General features: G+C 35.1%; 2 protein-coding genes across 2 annotated transcripts in view; both read right to left on the bottom strand.

Moving 5' to 3' along the window:
* Nucleotides 1-9,941, bottom strand: part of Smp_136660 (hypothetical protein) — a gene marked incomplete at both ends in the record, with an annotated part of 30,683 nt that extends 20,742 nt beyond the window's left edge. The window contains 2 exons of the mRNA XM_018798410.1: nt 9,100-9,224; nt 9,931-9,941. Coding sequence (XP_018653354.1) covers nt 9,100-9,224; nt 9,931-9,941 — 136 coding nt within the window. The remainder of the gene's footprint in view (nt 1-9,099; nt 9,225-9,930) is intronic.
* Nucleotides 9,942-11,933: 1,992 nt separating this feature from the next.
* Nucleotides 11,934-22,845, bottom strand: Smp_136650 (hypothetical protein; the record flags this gene model as incomplete). The annotated part of the gene is made up of 2 exons (XM_018798411.1): nt 21,961-22,845; nt 11,934-12,100 (listed from the first exon to the last, which is right to left on the bottom strand). Exons 1-2 carry the CDS (start codon nt 22,565-22,567, stop codon nt 11,934-11,936), a joined length of 774 nt encoding a protein of 257 aa, XP_018653355.1. The 5' UTR covers nt 22,568-22,845.
* Between the last annotated feature and the right edge of the window lie 713 nt (nt 22,846-23,558).

Consider the following 23,558-nt stretch of genomic DNA (forward strand, 5'->3'; position numbering starts at 1 on the left):
TGGTGCACATTGGCTCCAACATCCTGAAGGAACAAATTGCGTGTGAATCAATCGTTGGTCACCGACTATCATGAGACTGCATCTCCTCATGATACTCCACTGCCTTGTGGACTAGACCTTTAGGTCAAAGGTTCCGGGTGTGGTCTGTTAAGCGAACCACCTGCTTCAGTTTGGGCACCTGGGCAGTATCACAGCCCTCACACAAATCAAATGAGATTTGTGCGGCGTATATGTATCTGGTGCTTTCTTGTACCAATATTTATGTGTTTAAATAAAATTTAAAAAAAATCAATGGTTCAGGAGTGAAAAGAAATGACTTTAAATACTTTCCATAGTCATACTGTAGTGAACGAGAATACAAGCGGGGACGATCGAATGTATTTGAATACAAAATTACAGAATCACTTAGTATGATCTGAGAATCATACAGTAAATACTTCATTTGCTAAATATCAGTCAATCGTCTCAGACTTCATTGTTCTTTCATTTCCATACTAATCATTCTCTGATCTCGTTCTCTTTTTTTTTTTTGATGTTCTTAACCTTCCACCTTCAGATATATCACTTTCGAATAATGATACATACTACTTATATCTATCGAAATCAGTAGCACACATCACAATACAACTTCAATGAATAAATCAATAGATGAAAAGAAAGATTGATCATAAGAAACGTGCACTAATTTGACATGATTACTCTAAATGAAAAAATGAAAGGGATAGTAGTTGCTAAAATAATCACAGTGAAATGTTTATAATTGTAGAGATAATGGTACTTATGATGAAGAAAATAGTTAAAGAATAAATGAGGAAATGAAAGATATTGAACTCCTGAATTGCTAATTAATAGGATCAAACATTTGATTGAATAATCCTAAAGTAATAAAATTAGTTTGAAGACCTATATATTCTAAATGTAAACTGGTCTAAAATGAAGAACTGATATGTTTTTATAGTAAAAATAAAAATGTGGTTATGTAGACAAAATTGAGGTAAAGAATGAAGAAGAGTGCACTGGTGAATCAGTGACTATGATAGTGCCAGGTTAGGATACAAAATTTGTGATTTCGACTATGAATAGCCGCCATCCCTACGTAATGTAGATGCCCGCTGTTTTTAGGTCTGTATATTACTTGAAAGACGCCACCAGGATCTAATGAATGATCCATGACAGATAAATGTAATTCTATGTTGTTACCAGATTGTTTGAAGCTATTCAAAATTAAATTTATTGAGACATAATGAAACGGATTCATTGTGTCATCGAAAAACGAAGGTAATTCAACGACGAACTAGTCACCATCGAGAACAGGATATTGATAAGGTTTTTTCATAAGAGATTGGAAAGAAGTCATTAGGGTTTATAGATTCATCTATCCATGTTTAATTACGGTAGCTGGGGCGTGAAATTGAAAGGATTGTGAGCAAAATAAAAAATTAAAAACTAAAATAATTTTAGAAATATATAGCTGACAGATGCATTCCAAGTAAGGACTGGAGTCAAATAAGGCTTCATATTCTCTTCCATCCTATTTCTTCTGGTGTTCAACTGGATTATGAAGACTTCAACAACTGAGAGGAAACACGGAATACAATGGACAAATCAGAATCGATTAGAAGATTTTGACCTTGCAGATGAACTGGCTCTTTTATCTCATGCACATCAACAAATGCAGATGAAGACAACTAGTGTAGCAGCAGTCTCTGAATCAGTAGGCCTCGACACACAAAAGGGAAAAAAGCAAGATCCTCAAATACAACACGGAGAACACTGACCCAATCACAATTGACGGAGGAACTCTAGAAGAGGTGGAAAGTTTCACAAATCTGGGTAGCATCATCGATGAATGATGAGGATCTGATGCAAATGTAAAGGCGAGGATTGGCAAGGCAAGGACTGCATTCCTTTAATTGAAGAACATATGCAACTCAAAACAACTCTCAAACAATATCGAAGTCACTATCTTCAACATGCACGTCAAGACAGTCCAAGTGTATGGAGCTAAAACGTGGAGAACTACTACAACCATCATCAACAAGGCAGAAATATTTATAAACAATTGTCTACACAAAATACTCAATCTCCGTTGACCGAATACCATCAGCAACAGTCTACTATGCGGGAGAACAAACCAGGTTGAAGCTGAAGAGGAAATTGTGAAAAGATGTTGGAATTGGATAGGACACGAATTGAAGAAATCATCAAACTGAATCATGAAGCAAGCATTAACTTGGAATCGTGAAAGGAAACGGAAAAGAGGAAGATTAATGAAAATAGTACGTCGAGAATGGGAAGCAGATATGAAAAGGATGAGTAGGAAGTGAAAACAAGTGGAAAAGATTGTCGACGATAGGTTTGGTTGGATAGAGAATGTTTTTTGAGCAGTCAATGCTCCTTGACGACGGGTAATAGGCGTAAGTAAGTAAGTAAGTTGTTAAGTATACATTAAATATGATAACACTCTTTTTAGTCATCAACACTATGCATCAAATCATCTATTAAATCCCTTACTTACTTACCCACTTACTTACTTACGCCTGTTACCCCTCGTGGAGGAGCATAGGCCGCCCACCAGCATTCTCCACCCAACTCTGTCCTGGGCAATCTTTTGCAGTTGTTATTCATCTTTTTCATCATGAGACGTCATAATTATTTCTTCAACTCCCAGGGCAGAGTTCAAATGGTCTGAATTATTTTTTCTGGTTAGCGTTCTTTTAGCGAGTTAGTTTTTCTACAGGATGGGGTCGCTAACCCCATGCCCAACCCTCTTCCTTTACCCGGGCTTGGGACCGGCAGTAACTCTAGAAGAGCTACAGGCGGAGTTATTAAATTCCTACTAACATAAAATAGTATATCCGAATACATACTTGATATTTTAGACACATATTTCTTTTTTATTAACTTGATGAGAACAAGAAAAGTGATTTTGACAAAGTAAAAGGAATCTATTCTATATTTTGTTGAGTTGCTTATTCCAAAGTGTTTCATATAAAGTTTTAGAATCTTTTCTACCTTACGTTATAATTAAAATTAATGTGAGAAGTAGCTAATTATTACATTTTAGATAAACTGGTTCTAAAGAGATTATTTTAATTTGTAATTGATATTGATCTCAGTTGAGGTATAATTATAAACTGGGGTGAACTGGTTAGCTTTTCTAGTCATAGCTAGGAACAACTGAACAGTGGTGTAGTAAATAAGAGTGATGAATGTTATGTTTGCCCATTCCTAGTAGTCTTGGTCAAATGCTATTGATCAAGTTGTAATGTGACAAGTAGTCTAAGTGAATCAACGAAGCTTACACTACTTTCAGATGTTAGTTCATCAAAGGTATTGGGTAAGAAATCCCGGTTCTAGGTTTTGTACCAGTTAGCTATTACCATCACATCGTGTCTGAAATCCTAAAGAAACTTATACTCGTGATAGAATTTGAACAACGCTACCCAGTTCCTTAACGAGAGTCTATACCACTACATTGTTCATGCCGTGACTGACTGTATGATAGAGATGTACATATGTTCGAACAGAACACTGAGTAATGATCGAATTCTACTGACTAAGTACAAAATTTAGAAGTACACTTTAATGATCTTATTAATAATAAAACTGACGGTAGTGTATTTGATTTCTTTTGAAACTCCAATTTGGATTCAATGACAGTGAGACAATACAATAAGCAGTCAACACAAAGAAATAAATAATTTTACAGTTACCTCTGGCGCGAGACTGGTAGATCCTGGGTTCGAATCTCACGAGGCGAGATCGTGGATATGCACTGCTGAGGAGTCCCACAATAGAACGAAACGGCCGTCAAGCAGTGATTTCAGGTTTTCCATAGTGGTCTAGCTTCAATTGACCCATGCTTTCAACTATGAAAATACTGAAATCTCCACAAAACCCCTTCTGATCATAGTTACCTAATAATTATATTTAGTTACTAGTGATATGGTTTGATTATTTTCAATATTTCTCAGAATAATTGATAGGAGGCTATATTCATATTGAAAACTGACATGCTTTAACTGACAATCACAATTCTATATAAATATATTGCCAGTTTTGTAATCATTAGATTGAACTGTCATGATTACTTAAAATAGAAAACCTTCTATTTTGGTCATTTCACATGATACATATGGTTTCAAGTATCTATCTATGTAATTCATATGATGCAATAATTAGAACTATTGATGACATTTTTGAAAACATTTCATTAAGCCTTACGTAAGATTACATAACCGCCTAGTAAAATAAATGTTGATAATAGATTCTTTGCAACTAATTTAGTATACTGTATATCTTTCTAGAAAGTAGACACACTTGAATTATCCCTTCCAGCTGAAGAGGAAATTGGGAAAAGACTTTGGAAGTGGATAGGACATGTATTGATGAAATCATCAAAATGTATCACAAGGCAAGCCCTAACTTGGAATCTTGAAGGGAAACGGAAAAGAGGAAGATTAATAACCATACTACATCGTGAATTGGAAGCAGACATGAAGAGAACGAATAGGAAGTGTAAATAACTGGGGAGGATTGTCCAGCACATAGTTGGATGGAGAATGCTGGTGAGTGGCTTATGCTCCCTGACGAGGGATAACAGGTGTATTTAAGCAAGTAAGTATATTAAATAACTTGTGATGGTGAACGGTTGTAAACCACAGTGCATTGGATAAATGTTTCTTTCTAGTATATGGAACATCTCATTAGTGTTCATCAATAGATTTATCAAAGCTTAAGTTTAAAATATTTAAGCTTCAAAATAAGTGAGTTACCCTTGAATATCCTTGAATATCGTCATACTATCGTAGAAAATTTTAACTTTTATATAGATTCATTCTTTCTTTTTTTCTATTATCGAATAACCCCAACTGCATCAAAAGGCCACCCCTCACTTGGAACCCTCAAGGTCAATGGAGAAGAAGAAGACCAAAGAACACATTACGCCGAGAAATGGAAACGAATATGAGAAGAATATACAACGACTGGATAGAACTAGAAAGGAAGGCCCAAGACAGAGTGGGTTGGAGAATGTTAGTCAGCGGCCTATGCTCCTTGATGAGGGGCAACAGGCATAAGTTTTTCCTCTTGTTTCATCATTTCTCTATCTATTTCTTGTTTTGCCTTTTTGTTCTCCTTTCATAGTTTCCTTTTTCTTAAGCTAATCGAAAAACTTATTCTCATTTATCTCTGTTAATTTAGTTTGTTTGTTGGAAAATGTTCTTTTTAGAAAAAAGATATGCATTAATAAGGGATATTGCTCTTTGCTTTCTTTGCTTTTTTTATAATGAATTTATTCAAACAAAACTAATTCTTCATCACCGAAGAGTGTCCACAAAAGACAAATGTGTGTGTGTGTATATATATATATATATATATCTGTACCCCCTTTCGAACACTCGCCGATTCCAATATACAATCCAGTTACTAAGACTAAGTCCATGATAAATAAAAATCTTTTTTGTTTTAATCCTATCTACTTATATAGGATTATATTAGAAAACTACTAATACTCATTTATAATATATTGTATATAGACTGTAATGTGTTTTTGTTATAACATAGTAAGACAAAACTACACTAATTAAAGTTTATCAGTAGTGATGATAAATCCTTGTGTCACTTTTTTCTTTTTTTCTTCTCTCCTTTTTTTCTTTCTTTTTTAAAGATAAGAAGGGTGGTGATAAATTTTGAGGCGATTTATTTTGGTATGATACATGGTTACTAAGTTTAATAAGGAATTAAGAGGAAAGAATAGTTGGTTTGAAGAATGGTTCATTGATCTTTTGTTGTTGAATTCAAGGTTAAATTTATTCAAAACTAAAAATATATTAACCTTGAAGATGAAGAAGTGACTCTAGTATGTTATGTTGTTGTTGTTGTTGGTTTTTTCTTTTTGTTTTGGTTTCTAGAGGTCAGTAAGTTGTTTTTCTTGAAAGATGAATGTTATTGTTATGAGTTAGTCGATCTTTGTTTCAAAATCATTGGTCTAGCTTCAATTGACTAATGATTTCAACTATGAAAATACTAAATCTCTACAAAACCCCCTTCTGATAATGATCATATGCTCACCAGTGACTGACTTCAAGAGGTAAATCCTGGAGTTCTAGTGAAAAGCAGTGACCGGTGGAGTTCAAACCATGTCTGTTGTGAGATAGGATCTCACTGAAGACAATTGGTGATGGTGTTGCTAAACTTCGTGAGCAACACCATCGGATGCCCGCTCAGTGATCTATCGGTTAAGTGCTCTGGTGCGAGACTGGTAGGTCGTGGGTTCGAATCTCGCGAGTGCGAGATCGTGGATGCGCACTGCTGAGGAGTCCCATAATAGCACGAAACGGCCGTCCAGTGCTTCCAGGTTTTCCTTGGTGGTCTAGCTTCAATTGGCTCATGATTTCCTGAAATCTCTACAAAACCTCTTCTGTTTATTAGAAATTGTTTAGCATTCTATTTTAGCCTTCCTAGTTATATACGAACCAGCTAGGGAATGATTTCATTACTTTCAGACCATGTGTTAAATCTTCATGGTTACATTATCAAAACACTGAGATAAGATAGAACAGGTTTACATATCCTGCTGCAATCTATTTGAGATATACTTTGGCAGAATACATAATATGTGAATGAAGATTTAGATAAGTTAATCATAATGAAGCTACTCCTTCTAGTTTACACTACTTATATTCAGTCTAATTAGTAGTTTTTATATATGAATGGGTTAATATGTTAAGTAAAAATGATGATTTTTAGAGGTAAAATGATCGAATTTGAAAATATAAGACGCTTTTTTACCATCGGAAGCTTTAAAATAGATTCAAGAGTAGAAATCTCTTGAGAAAATTCCAGCTCGAATAAAACACGTTTTCATATCGATTCTATCTTCTCATGATTTTGTCGATAAATACATATACCTTATACGTGGCTATTCTAGATGATCAGTATTGGAGATTTGTGGAGATTGCAGTATTTTCACAGTTGAAATCACGAATCAGTCTAAGCTAGAGCATCATTGTAAACCTGGAAGCACTGGATTATCGTTTTGCCTTAGTATGGGACTTCCTGGTAATGCATATTCACAACTACACACACGAGAATCGAACCCGAGACCTTCGATAATGCGCGCGAACTCTTAATCCTTAGACCGCCCTAAAATGTCCTGGTACGGCCGAGAGTGGGGAGGGCCCTCCCTCTCTCTCCAAAAGCTGTCACACGGTCACGCGTATATAGCCTCTGTCAGGGAAGTCCTATTCACTGCCTTCTTACACCAGGGGTGTTGTTTACGAAACTGAGACGACGAAAAGCGAATGTCCGACGCTCGAACCGGGTTGGTGGACACGGAAAGTCCACCCAAAGGAGTCAGAAAACCCTGATTCCAAACAGTGGTGCACATGGGCTCCAGTATCGTGAGGAAACAAATGGCGTATGAATCAATCGTTGGTCACCGGTTACCATGAGACTGCATCTCCTCACGATGCTCCACTGCCTTGTGGATCAGATCTTTAGGTCAAAGGCTCCGGGTGTGGTCCCCTAAGAAAACCACCTGCTTCGGTCTGGGAACCCGGGCAGTATCATAGCCCTCACACAATTAAATGAAATGACAATTTTTGTGTGGCACATATATATCTGGTGCCCCTTTGTACAAATATTTATGTGTTGAAATAAAATAAATAAAATAATCTTTAGACCGTATCCAACAGTAGTGATGTCTACCTCCAGTGAATCCATGATCTTGACTGAGGTTGATAATTGTTTCACACTTCTGATAAATTGGACTCCATTGTTCATGACTTCTCACTAAGAGCTACATCTTGAAGCTATTCACTAGTGAGCACATGATTATCATCAGTATAAGATTTGTGAAGATTATAGAATTTTCACAGTCAAAATTTATTCTGGTTTAATCATTTATTTGGTGTAGAAACTTTAAAAACTTATTGAAAACTTGTTGAAACGAATGTTCCGTATACTGAAATGACTACGTGTCATAATATAGCGTGAATTTTTTGAAAAACAATATAATTTAATATAGTTGAGATCATGAGTCAATTGAAGCTAGACCACCATAGAAAACCTGGAAGCACTGGATGACCGTTTCATCCTATTGTGGGATTCCTCAGCAGTGCGCATCCACGATCCAGCCTCGCGGGATTCGAATCCAGATATTTCCTGTAGTTCTAGTGAGAAGTAGTGACCGGTGGAGTTCAACCAGGTTTGTTGGAAGATGTCAACACACTGATGACATTTGTGAATGGTTGCTCAATTTCGTTGATTGGTTGAAGTTAGACATTAACACCATTGAATGCCGGCCAGCTCAGTGGTCTAGTGGTTAAGTGCTCGCGTGAGACACTGATAGATCCTGGGTCCGAATCTCGTGAGGCGGGATTGTGGATGCGTACTGCTTAGGAGTCCCACAATAGGACGAAACGGCCGTCCAGTGCTTCCAGGGTTTCCATGATGGTCTAGCTTCAATTGACTCATGATCTCAACTATATAAAATTACTAAAATCTTCACAAAACCCCCTCCTGATAACAATATAATTAATTTGTAAGTTAAACCATTAAAACCAAAATAAAACATTGAAAAGGCGTTTCTCCCTAGTATGATACACCTAAGCAGTTCTTATACACGATCCACTGTTGACAAAACATAGAATCTCAACCAGTTTTGAATATACACACCACTAGAGTTCTATATTAATATAAAACACATATCCAGCACTTCCTGCTGTTAATGTTTGCCTAAGATCGGTCTGTGGTGTTAACCGTAGAATTCAATAATCTCTATAAATCATCTACATTAACATAATTCAGAAGGGGTTTTGTGGAGATTTCAGTATTTTCATAGTTGAAATCATGAATCAATTGAAGCTAGACCACCATAGAAAACCTGGAAGCACTGCACGGCCATTTCGTTCTATTATGGGACTCCTCGTGAGGCTGGATCGTGGATGCGCACTGGTGAGGAGTGCCACAATAGGACGAAACAGCCGTCCAATGCTTCCAGGTTTTCCATGGTGATCTACATTCAATTGACTCATGATTTCAATTATGAAAAAAAATTAACATAATTATCCAAAAAAAAATTGCATAACATACCTTTTAAAGTAAACTTTTCTTTAGCTAATCCTAAAGCGTTTTCAGCATAACACCAATATTCACCGGTATCAATTAGAATTAAATTGTTTATTTCCAATATAGATTCCACATATCCTGGTGAACGTCTAAATATAATTTTTTTTGGTGAAAAGTGATCCAAGAAAAAAAAATTCAAATTAGTTGCCAAGGTGATAATTGTCAATTCAACTTTATATTTATGTATTATAAACTAAATATTTCATATGTATGTATATAGAATTTTTTGGGAAAACTATTTATACTACTCATTAGATTGATATTTAGAGGGTACACTTGGACATACATATACTAATATATCTATATATATACAGAGATTAAAACCATATGTATACTATATGATTAAATGTCTATTTCAAGGAGGGAAACTTCTTCTCTAGTCAACTGTAATTGGTCTATGCCAGGATAGGGCTGAGCAACTAAAAACAACAACAATACAAACGAAATAGTTTCTTATGTATAATAAAGAGATAGAAGAAGAAGAAGAAGAAGAAGAAGGAGGAGGAGAAGGAAAAGGTTAGAAATGAGTAACACTCGTATTTTCTATAAGAAATAAGATCATAACAAAAAATGTATCTCATTAAATGCAGATAGATAGATAGATAAAGGGAAAACGAAAGATTACACACTTTTTGAATTGGCAACAAAGTTACTTTTTTAGAGTTCAGCTTAAACATACACAGTTGATTGTTGATATAGATGGTAATATAATAAAGAAATCAGTTGACAGTAGAAACAAATGTTCCAATTACGTGTATGAAATATACGATTGATATGTATATGTATACTACTTACTTACAAGTCATAAGTAGGTTACTTAAGGAATGCAAAATCTATCGATACATTTCAGTTAACCTAGAGTAAAGATAACTTTGAAAAAGCGGAGAAACAGTATAAACAATCGTTTATCCGCCTAAGTTATAATAATCAATGATTAAGTTGTATTTGATGATTAGATTAAAAGTTGAATTATATGAACATACCTAGTTATTCATTTTATTGATCGTATGCAGTATGAAATGTTATTCATTATTATCAGAAGGGGTTTTGTGAAGATTTTAGTAATTTTATAATTGAATTCATGAGTCAATTGAAGTTAGACAACCATGGGAAATCTGGAATCACCGGACGGTCTTTTCGTTCTATTGTGGGACTCCTCATCAGTGCCCATCCACGATCCCGCCTCGGGAGATTCAAACCAAGGACCTATCAGTCTCGCGCACTCGATTTGGTGTATGAGTTGAAGTTAGACAATGACACCGTTGAATGCTGGCTCAATGGTCTAGAGGTTAAACGCTCGCGCGCGAGACAGATAGGTCCCGGGTTTGAGTCTCGCGAGGTGAGATTGTGAATGAGCACTGCTGAGGAGTCCAGTGCTTCCAGGTTTTCCATGGTAATCTAGCTTCAATTGACCCATGAATTCAACTATAAAATTCTTATTCATCATGTTAAAATTTGTGGAAATACTAATGAACCAGTTAATTACTTATCGATGTAAGTTTGGCAATCTAATCTTAATGGAAGATAATCAATATATACATGTAGACAATGATAGGACATAAGTTAGTAATGACAAAACAAGATCAAATTCGATAGAATATGTTGTTAGTCGTGTATCGAGAGACACATTTTTTGAAACATTTAAATTCATAAAAGATGATATCAGTTTCACTTTTGACACGATACTTTTTTTAGAAACATTTTACTTATACAAATATCAACTAATTAGGATATGCTGATACATAAAATAAGAGGTGGAAACTTTCGCGTACATGAGGAGAATCATCAATGAACAAGGAGGATCTGATGAAGACTTAAAGGAAAAGAATGGAAAAGCATGGACAGCATTCCTTTAATTGAAGAACATATGCAACTCAAAACAACTCTCAAACAATATCGAAGTCACTATCTTCAACATGCACGTCAAGACAGTTCAAATGTATGGAGCTAAGACTTGAAGAACTACTACAACCATCATCAACAAGGCAGAAATATTTATAAACAATTGTCTACACAAAATACTCAATCTCCGTTGACCGAATACCATCAGCAACAGTCTACTATGCGGGAGAACAAACCAGGTTGAAGCTGAAGAGGAAATTGTGAAAAGATGTTGGAATTGGATAGGACACGAATTGAAGAAATCATCAAACTGCATCATGAAGCAAGCAATAACTTGGAATCGTGAAAGGAAACGGAAAAGAGGAAGATTAATGAAAATAGTACGTCGAGAATGGGAAGCAGATATGAAAAGGATGAATAGGAAGTGTAAATAACTGAGAAGCATAGTCCCGTACAGATATGGATGGAGAATGCTGTTGAGTGGCCTATGCTGCTTGACGAGGGGTAACAGGCGTAAGTAGGTAAGTAAGTAAGATATATAGAATTCTTTATTCAAAACCTAAGTACTTTTTTTTATTACATCAATAATTCTTTCAGTGCTATACACTGACTTTAGTTCTAATTACGAATATTATGAAACACTTTTATCAAATTCATTTAGTATTGTTTGTTTGAATCTTCCCATCGATGTGTTAGGACTGCAACTGGTCAGCCTTTAATTGACATATGTGCATACTGTGCGTATTGCCTCGATATAGCCTTAATTCACAAGGATTGTAAGCAAAGGTACTGGGTTCGAGTCCCAGAGTAAACATCAACTCTGAGATGCAGGTACATCCAGCTGACGAGTCCAAAATAGGAAGAAACGCGCGTCCTGGATTCCACCGTTAGTCACTATTCATCTTTGCTTACAAAGTTTTATCAAATGAAATAGAATAACAATAAGAATATAAAACTTACTCAAATGTTTCAACCGTTAAACCTTTATCAGCTAGATTAATCGATTTTCCATCTCTTATCCACATAATAGTTGGTGTCGGTGTACCAGTTGCTAAACAACTAGTTGTTAATGAATGACCATATTCTAATACTTGATTAGGAATAGATTCAATCGTAGGTTTCACTTAGGGTAAAAGAAAAATAGAAATTATTAAAACATAATTAAAAATAATGAAAATTTCGAATGACTTGGTTGTTATTTAATTTGTATTGAGTGGTAAACGGTAATGAAATCCAATTGTTAGATTAAAAAATGATCAAGACAGGTTTACTGTATGGAGCTGAAACTTGAAGAACTACTATTATAGTGTGGTCTACTTATACCCATATAAGTAGTATATTGGTAATGGTCAGACATAGAATGTATTTTGGCAGAAGACCGATAAGGAAAGAAATGAAATGAAGAGCAATCGGCAGGAAAATGCATGAACGACGAAATCAGAGAAGAAAGACTGATATTTACAGAAGGAACAGTGAAGATTTGGTCAATTGATTGATAGTTTGCAAATTAACTGTTTACTGTATGGTTATCAGAATTTAGTGAGATAGTCTGTAATGTTGGGCTTCGATTGTCCCCACCTGTGTTGTGTTTACTACACTACAACCATCATCAACAAGGTACAATATTTATAAAAAATTGTCTACATAAGATACTCATTGTCCGTTAACCGAATACCATCAGCAACAGTCTACTGTGGGAGAGAACAAACCAGGTTGGAGCTGATGAGGAAATTGTGAAAAGATGTTGGAAGTGGATAAAACACACATTGAGGAAATCACCAACCATCAAATGTATCTATTGTTTAAGTCATAAGACGATATACAAGCTAGGTGTCCCCCCTTGGTATCTACTATTATATGCAGTTACATTTATTTACACATATACTGAATATTGAACTGTGTATTTGGTAAACATTAAGTCAAATTTATTGACTGACAGTAAAGGACCTTTCTAAGTTAAGTTTCACGTTATCACGAATACGCCCTGTGATATTCTGTACAATGGATTAACCATAAGTGGATAACAATCATTTGCAGAGTCTATAGTTGCGTGTAATTAACTAGTCGGTCAACAGTAGTTCATCAAACAAAATATATAACAGTTCAGCTTCTCATTGAATACAGAAAAAAAAGTCATTTAGTAACTAGTGTTAACAAGAATATGTTTGAAAGCAGACACCATTTCATTCTAATTTCAATGACAAACATCAGACATTAATTAAAGTGAATAATGGATATTGAATTCTACATGATATCCATAGTAGACCATCATTTCAAAAGTTAGTAGTCAGTACACTGAAGGGTTTTATTCTGTGACGACATTCTCAGTATAGGACTGTGGAAATTGTTGAGTTTTTAATGAAATCATGAGCCGAACAATATTAGATCATCGTCGAAAACGTAGAAACACTGGACGGTCATTTTGTCCTAGTATGGGACTACTCAGTAGCGTGCATTCACGATCCCGCATGTGGGATCATACAATATCGTATATTTGTTGTAGTTAGACATTAGCACTGTTGGATGCCGACTTGGTGGTCTAGAGGTTAAGTGTTTGCGCACGCAGCCGGGAAGTTCTGGGTTGGAATCCTGTATGCGGGGTCGTGGATAAGTACTTTAGGGGAGTCCCACACTACAAGATATAGGACTAAAGATTATGATTACTGATTTTAGAATCACCGATGTCAGTGAATTATATACTTTAGGAACTTTTTAGTTAACAGAATACTAATATTTATATCTGCTTACTAATATTAACCCTTAGTTAGATTCGTCTCAATCTTGCCAGGTAGGTGTAGCTAGTAAAACCAAAAAAAATACCTGACATGAAAACATAACTCGTGGATGACAATTAATCATAAAAGCGCCATATAATAATTGGGATAAGGTTTCCAACTATGTGTACTACTGAATAACAGATTGATGACTTCTTTCAAGTCTTAAAGGTTTTTGATTGTAATTCAGGTTTGATATAACCCATTTCATTCTGTACTCTTCAATCAATTTTCAAAAAAAATATCTTGAATCAAACAAAGTTCTTTACAAAACATTCTATTTACCAACGCTTTTATACAACTATAAAAATTGTTGCTCTGGTCGTTAGAAGGTGCATTGGCTTCATGACTTCTGAAGGAACGCGGCTTTCATCATGAGACGTCATAATTATTTCTTCAACTCCCAGGGCAGAGTTTAGATGATTTGAATAATTTTTTCTGGTTAGCGTTTTTTAGCGAGTTGGTTTTCTACGGGATGGGGTCGCTAACCTCCTCCTTTGTTCGGGCTAGGGACCGGCAGTAGCCCCTAGAATGGCTACAGGAGGATTTAGGGTATACATTGAGGAAATCACCCAATTACGTCACAAGACAAGCCATCACATGGAATCCTGAAGGCGAAAGGAGGAGAGGAAGACCAGAGAACACATTACGCCGACAAGTGGAGACAGATATGAAAAGAATGAACAAAAATTGGATAGAACTAGAAAGGGAGGCCCATTGTAGAGTAGGTTGGAGAATGCTGGTCTTTGGCCTATGCTCCATTGGGGGTAACAGGCATAAGTAAGTAAGTAAGTAAGTTTATACAACTGACTAAAAACTAAAGATTAGTAGCCTTGACAACAATTTATAGGCCATTTAACTTAATCTATAGTTGTCTGAAAATCGATAGGAAACGATAAGTTACTATACCTTTTCAAAGATATGAAATGTGTTAAATATTTTTCTGTGTAGTACACTTTAAAGCTTGGTTAATACCAAGCTTTTACTCTCACTCTGTATGTAGCCTTAATGTTCTTATCTCTTAAAAGGTTATAAATTTTCTAAAAAAAAGATAAAAACCATTTCTAGCAAGATTAGAATGGTACAAAACAATTTTATGGTTATAATAGTATCCAAACCTTCAAGTTGAGAAAAAGACCTAGTTACGTTACTCTATAACTTAGTAATAATAGTATTTATTTACTTATTTAAACACGTAAATATTGGTAAAATGGGGCACCACACAAGTCATTTTATTTGTGTGTGGGCTGTGATACTGCTCGTGTGCAGAGACCAAAGTAGGTGGTTTTTTTAAGGGGCCATACCCGGAGCCTTCGACTTGAAGGTTTGATCCATAAGGCAGTGGAGCAACGTGAGGAGATACAGTCTCATGGTAGACGGTGACCAACGACTGATTCACACGCCGTTTGCTCCCTCAGGATACGGGAGCCCATGTGCACCATTGGTTTGGAATCAGGGTTTTCCAACTTCCCTAGGTGAACTTTCTGTATCCATCAACCCGGTTAGAGCGCCGGACATAAGCTTTTCTTCCTCTTAGTTTCGTAAACAATACCCCAACCACGAGAGGGCAGTGAGTAGGACTTCCCTGACAGATGCTATATACGCGTGGCCATGTGACAGCTTTTGGAGAGAGAGGGCGGACCCTCCCTACTCTCGGCCGTACCAGGGCATTTGGGGGCCAGTAATAATAGTTCAGTGAGCAGGAATATAAGTAGGGACAATCGAATGTATTTGAACACAGATTACAGGATATCTTTGTAAAATCTGAGAACCATACAGTAAATACTTCATTAGCGAAATGTCATTCAATCGTCTCAAATGTGACTGTTCTTTTTGCAAATGTTAATTAATCGTCTCAGACTTCATTGTTCTTTCGATGCTACACCAATCATTTTTTGTTTTCGTTCTGTTTTGTTTAATCTTCTTAATCTTCTGCCTCCAGATATTTCACTTTCAATTGATGATACATACTGCTTATATCTGTCGATATCAGTAGCACACACCATAATAGTAATGTCTTCTGTTAGTAGTTTGAAAAGTCAGTGATATTAAGAAATGTTGTAAGAAGAATAAATACTCTGTAAAGTTCTGTATGAAATGTCTTATTAATTAACATCATTAAAGATTAAATGGAAATTAATGATAAAATGTAATAAGTATTCGATCTGTTTAACCTTCTACTGCCAAGTGTTCCACTTTCGGTTGGTGTTACGTACTACTTATATCTGTCGACATTAGTAGCACACACCCTATCTATACCATATTAGCTAAGTGAAACCAAATTATCGATACAAATGTCCGAGTAACAAAAGTAACAACAATATCAATGATTAGGCATAAAAAATACTATTTCAGGGAGAACAAATTTTCTGAATCAATAGTATGACATAATTTTAAAACTCATAATCAAACAGAAGATAAACAGTGAATGGAACTACATCACCAACTAATTCGAAATCATGTTACCCAATGTGTCCAACTATTGAATTCAATAGTTGTGAAGGCCCCAACCTGGTTTATATATATAATAGAATCAAGTCAGATGGAGATTTGATTAAAGACACTATTATTTTCTTCTATGTCTTGTTCTTCTATGCATGATGAATGTTCTAAGCAACTCGTACTATTTCGTAGATAACCAACACCAATGAATCAACACTGAATTATTTTGCGCCGGTTGATCACTGATCCCATTTTATTGAAAATCGTTTAATCGGAAGTAAAAGATTGATCCAGTAAACAGATAATTTATTTTAAGAAGGGGGTTTTGTGGAGATTTTAGTAATTTCATATAGTTGAGATCATGAGTCAATTGAAGCTAGACCACCATGGAAAACCTGGAAGCACTAGAATCATGATTTCAACTATATAAAGTTACTGAAATCTCCACAAAGCCCCCTTCTGACAATGACCATATGCTTACTAGTGACTGGCTCCATGAGGTATTTCCTGGAGTTCTAGTGAGAAGCAGTGACCAGTGGAGTTCAACCAGGTCTGTTGGGAGATATCAACTCACTGAAGACAAATGGTGAAAGGTTGCTCAGATTTCGTGGATTGGTTGAAGTTAGACATTAATACCGTTGGATGCCGGCTCAGTGGTCTATCGGTTAAGTGCTTTGGCGCGAGACTGGTAGGTCCTGGGTTAGAATCTTGTGGGGCGGGATTGTGGATGCGCATTACTGAGGAGTCGCACAATGGAACGAAATGGCCGTCCAGCGCTTCCAAGTTTTCCCTGGTGGTCTAGCTTCAATTGACTCACGCTTTCAACTATGAAAATATTAAATCTTCACTAAAAACCCTTTCTGATAATTATATTCATATGTCTTTTGTGAACATGATACTGTAGTTCCTCCTTACTAGCCTAATGAAAAAAACCAAATCATGTGAAAGTTCGAATTTGAAATAAAATATTCAGCATTCATTCATTAAATGAATGAAAACAATGCTAGATACTATACATGAATTAAACGTTATAAAGCGAAGACTCTACAAATTGTTAGACTAGTATCTTATCGCAATACCAAATAGTGTAAGAAACAGTGGCGCGATTTCATGGATTGATTGAAGTTAGATATTAACACCATTAGGTCCCAGCTCAGTAGTCTACAAGTTAAGCGTTCACCTGCGAGATGGAAGGTCCTAGATTCAAGTCCCAAGTGAGGGATCATGGATGAGCACTGCTGAGGAGTCCCATACTAGGATGAAACGGCCGTTCAGTGATCCTTATTAGTCTTTTCGGCATTCATCATTAAGTTATTTTCTTTTTATGTGTTATTCATACATAAACTTTGATTAGAAATGAGTTGTTATGCAAAGAATTCACATTATTGATTTAATCATCATCTTTGTTATGTTTTCTAGATGATGAATGAAAAATGATCGATTAAGTTTATATATATATATATAACACAAACAGTGAATTGGTTAAAGTTAAACATTAACACCGTTGGATGCCAGCCGGCTCAGTGGTCTACAGGCTGAACGCTCGAGCGGGAGACTGATAAGTCCTGGGTTCGAGTCTCGCGTGCGGGATCATAGATGAACACTGCTAAGGAGTCCCGCAACAGGAAGAAACGGCCGTCCAGTGCTTCGAAGTTTTCCATGGTGGTCTAGCTTCAATTAACTTATGAATTCAACTATAAAATTACTAAAATCTCTACAAAACCCCTTCTGACAAAGAGTTATGTCTTTAACTTTATTATTATTATTAATGGCTTTATTCAATATGATATTTTGGCACGACATAGAATTCTCAACACGAGGTATTTCAACAAGTTTCTTTTACGAAAACAATGAAAAAAGAAAGGAAAAGAAAGGGGTGAAGAAAAGATTTGAATCTGTACAACTTTTCACTTAGTAACATGTTTAAGAATATAGGTTCTTTATAAGGTCAACTCTAACAACCTGATCGTTGTAGAGTATATTTGCTATGTAAGGTATTATAGAAATTTTATACCTATGCTTGCGCGCATAAATCTTAATGTATTAATGTCTCGTTCTACTAGAAGATATACAAAGAGAAAGATATGAATGAAGTGGAGGGTTAGTATCTGATAAGATAACACCTCCCTAGAGTATGGAAGACCTGAGATGTCTATCCACAAGCATATTAATAATTACCTCAAAAGATTCACCACACACCCTGTTAACTGCCTTCAGCACTCTACAATACGGCTAAGTCTTTTCTCAAAAGGCCAGGAACGGGTAACGGAGAACAGTAAAGAATAATAAGTAATATGCAGGAATTGACAAATTGTAAGAGTAAATGATGAGTAATCCCAAAAGCATGCAGCCTCTTTATGTAGTAAGTCAAACGAAAAAACTTTCTTCGATAGCAGTAAAACATGCGAAGACCAAGAGAGATCAGAGGAAAAGGTAACTCCAAGATAATTGACCTTCGACATTGTGTTTATCAAATAGTCCCTAACGGTGCAAGCATTATAAGATCACAAAATGGTGTTTAGACACTCTTCATATCTCAGGCTAAAGTTAACAGCTTGACATTTAGACGGATTAGATACAAGGCCATCAACAACAGACCATTCAATACGAGACAAAAACTCATTCATTTCTACAGGATGTAAAAAGGTAGAAATCGGCATACATACAGTGAAATCGTCCACATATATCACAAAAGTGTTTTCCGTGGAAGATGGCAGACCATGCAGAAAATAAACAGAATAAAAGAGTTTGAAGGACAGTTCCTTGTGGTACACCTTTATGAAACAGTAGATACGTTGAACACTTTCCTCCAAACACATTGTATTGTCCTCTTCCAGAGAGGTAGGAACACAGCCAGTTGATTATCCAGCTGTCAGTGTTGACACTAATTAACTTGTTGAGTAAAAGTTGTCTGGGGATAGAGTCAAAGGCAGAAATATAATCTAGAAAAACACATTCAACATACTTCTTACCCTTTTCCAAGCTGAACACTATATTGTGATACAGAACAGCAACAGCATCTAAGGTGTTTCTGTTGCATTTGTAAGCAAACTAACACGGATCAGCTTGTTCTTTTATTACAGGTTGAAGTGGAAGTATCAGTAACTTTTCCATTGTTTTGAGGAAACATGAAGTTATCGCTATGGCTCTATATTCCATATTCTTATAAGCAGATACTTTCTTAGGTATAGGGATTATCTTTATCTTTCTCAACATTTTCCGTGTAAGATTAGTTGAGAAGGATCGTTTAAAGATACTCGTGAATGGATAATAGAGAACGTCATCACACCTCCCAAAAAGCACTTTCGGGATTTCGTCAGGTCTGAAACATTGAGGGGACTTAAGTGACTGGAGACATTTTTAGACATCAGTTTTGGTGGAAATAGTAACACAACTATTCTTCAAACCTGTGACTATAGTAGGGCACGACATCAGAGCACAAAAAATTATTTAAGTCAAACATTCTGCTGCTTTTCGCTTCTAATGTGCCTGCCACCTGTAATTTCTCAAAAGAGTCTCCACATACTCCAGGTTTTGCAAGATAGAAGTTTCTGAGTAAACATAGATTCGAGACATCTAATCTCTAGGTTTATTAGACAATTTAGCTAACGAACTTCAATAGAGTTTTTCTCCTTCTAAATTCTTTCTTTCGCCCTCCATAGTTATTTTAGTTGTGGAGATGTAAGTCGATGAAAACTTAAAAAACTGGTTTCAGTGGGACAAAAAAATATCAAAACAGAATTTAAACTAACAAGTGATAACGTCAGTAGTACTTTTCAGTTAGTCATCTGTAAATAGTTCCTAGTTAGTCGTACGAAACATGTTTTCCAGATTTTGGATATTTTCTTCTGAGTAATTACTATATTTGACTTTCTTTGTCTGATGTAAGAGTATACTCTTTCCATGCTTTCTATATACTTTATGAAGAACACGGATTAATCAGTGATCCGAGTTAGACAATAGAACACGTTTACGAGTCACATATGTACCCACATCATTAATGATAACGAAATATAAATGTGCATTCAAACGAGTGGGGAAATCTACTACATTTTGGTGAGGTAGTGATGAAAGAAAGCTACAGTCACATGAGTTTACAGCTAAAAATGATCTTGAGTATCCGTTTCAGTAGGATACTCACTAGCGTTTTTAAAATCAATTTCAACAGTTTTACCTAATTATTTTCAGCAGTGTATACATTGAGTTATAGAGATTAGTGGTATATATATATATATATATATATATATATATATATATGCACTGCAATAATAATATTTTTACTATAGGGTTGTAGGAATTATTAAATTTTATTAGGATCACGAACTAACCTAAGAGCATTAGACTTCAGTTCCATCCTAGTATGAGACTGTTTAGCAATACTCATCCTCGACCTCGCGACCGGTAATTGAATCCCGAACCTTCAGTCTCATGCACGAACATGTTTCCTTTAGACCACTTGACCGACACCTAGTAGTGTACACGTGTAACTTCGATTCCTAGTTGCGAGATTATCGATTCACATTGTTGAAGAGTCTCAAACTAAAATAAAATGGCCATTCAGTGCTTTTGAATTTTCAACAGTTATCTAACTTCATTTGGTTCAGGATTTCAATAAGATAATAAAGCATTAGAGAAAAATGTTTTCTAAACCACTGGATATCTAACAGTTGGGTTTAGGCTCTCCAGTTTCTTTCTTATAACACCACCTTATGTATTAAAGGACATAATGGTCATTTATATACCTTACTGACAAACCAAATTTTACGAACAACAGTTCATATTTCAGTTTGTATTCCAGATAATTCTCATTTAAAAACAACTTAGGGTGTTTGAGGTAAACAAGGTTTCAATTAAATTCACTTAGTATTGTTTGTTTGAATCTTCCCATTGATGTTTAGGACTGTAATTGATCAGTCTTTTATTGGCATATTTGCATACTGTTGGTATTGCCTCTATATTGCCTTCAATTCACAAGCATTATAAACAAAGATAAATAATGGCTAGTAGTGGAATCCAAGACGTGTATTTCGTCCTATTTAAGACTCATCAACCGTATATTCGCTCTGAGACTCGAACCTCAGTACCCTACTCTTCAAACACTATCACGTTATCTACTTAGCTACCCAATCTTCATTCTTCATTTACTTCATGAATTTCGTTTTACTGATATAGTAAAATATAAGGATATATATATATATATATATACATATATCCATAATACAAACAATCAGCATTTCTACAATTGAAGAACATATGGAACTCAAAGCAACTATCCACTAACATCAAAGTGAGAATCTTCAATATGAACGTCAAGACACTCCTACTGTACGGAGCTGAAACGTGGAGAACTACTACATCCATTGTCAAGTAAGTACAAGTTTATATAAACAGTTGTTTACTCAAAATACCCAACATTCACTAGCCGGATACTATGAGCAACAGCATTTTATGAGAGAGAACAAACCAGCTTCCAGCTAAAGAGGAAGTGGATCGAACATACATTAAGGAAATCATCAAACTACATCACGAGGCAAACCCTAATTTGGAATCCTAAATGGAAGCATAAAAGAGGAAGGTCAAAGAACACATTACTCGAGAAAATGGAAGCAGATATGAAAAAGGACTAATGTTAACTGGAAAGAACTGCAAAGGATTGTTCAGCACAAGGTTGGATGACGAATGCTGGTCGGTGGCCTATGCTCCTCCACGAGGGGTAACAGGCGTAAGTAAGTAAGTAATAATATACACAATATTATGCATAACTTACCACAATTATGACAATATAATCCATAAATCTTCTTTTCTATATATTCTGTATATTCTATGGCTTCACTTAATGGATGATAATAATTTACCGTACTATTATTATTATTCTTCTTTAAAAAGAATATATATTTAGCATTGGAATAAAACTCCGTTAAACATCCTGTACCATTTCTATAATTAGAATTTGATATGAACACTGGACCAATGATAATTTCATTATTATTCATTAAATGATTCATTTTATAGATTGTTTTAATGAAAACAGTTATATTAAAATACATATTATCATTATAAGTAGTATTATAAGTAGTATTATTGGTAGTAGTAGTAGTAGTGGTAGTAGTAGTAGTAGTAGTATTATCAGTAGTATTTATATCAGTAGTATAATTTGAATGAATTTGTTTATATTTTTCATTTTTATTATGATATTTTAAACGTCCCGCTATAATTAAATCTGATTGTTGAATTAAATGTTCAATATTATTTTTAGATAATTCAATACATGAATAGTGTTGTTTAAATAGATTGGATTGTACTACATTATATGGAATACATTTAGTCATTGGAAGTAATATAGAACTAGATATGATTAATATGATAATATACATGAATGATATATAGTTGTACTATTAGGGTTAAGATGATCATTACTTCCTTTATATTGGAGACTACTAATAATAATAAGGGTAATAGGTGAATAATAGAATATGTATATAGACAAGAATAAACAGATCTATATTATTATTGCTAGTAGTAGTAGTAGTAGTAGTAGTAGTAGTAGTAGTAGTAGAAGTGATGGTGGTAGTAGTAGTAGTAGTAGTAATATGGTTTCCCTTTTGTATTCTTCACATATTTACATTACTAAACATACTCATAAGCAAATTAGAATGAACATATATTGTATATTACAACAAAAGGGTATATGCTAAGAAACAACAACAACAAAAAAAAAACTGTGATATAAATGATTATGATTGGATATTGTAATAGTTTAGTTGTTATCATCTTTATTGTCACAAGATCTCATAGTAACTATGTTGTGTGTTTCTTTTTTGTAATGTTCAATATTGATTTGTTCAAACAGAATTAGTTTATTAGAAGTGAAGTGATTCTATCATTATAAATGTGGATGATTTTGAAGGTTGATACAATTTGAAGAGACAGTATAAAATTGTTTTTTGTTTTTTTTTGCGATGAATGTTTTTTAAGATGAATCAATAATAGGTAACTATGATCTAGAATAGAAATGAACATAAGACGTTTCAATTCACTTGGTACTGTTTGTTTGTATCTTCTCATTGATGCTTAGGATTGCAACTGGTCAGTCTCTTATTGGCATATGTGCATCTAGTGCATATCGCCTTGATAATACTTAAAGTCCCAAGCATTCTAAGCAAAGATGGATAGTGGCTAACAGTGGAATCCAGGAAGCGCGTTTCGTCCTATTTGGGACTCGTCAGCTGGATGTACCTGCATCTCAGAGTTGATGTTCATTCTGGGACTCGAACCCATTACCCTCGCTTCAAACGCCATCGCGTTATCCGCCCAGCTATTGAATCCTGATAGCCACTTTTTTGTGCAACGGCGCGAAGTTTAAAT

Source organism: Schistosoma mansoni, chromosome 6, assembly GCF_000237925.1.
Source record: "Schistosoma mansoni strain Puerto Rico chromosome 6, complete genome".
NCBI lineage: Eukaryota > Metazoa > Platyhelminthes > Trematoda > Strigeidida > Schistosomatidae > Schistosoma > Schistosoma mansoni.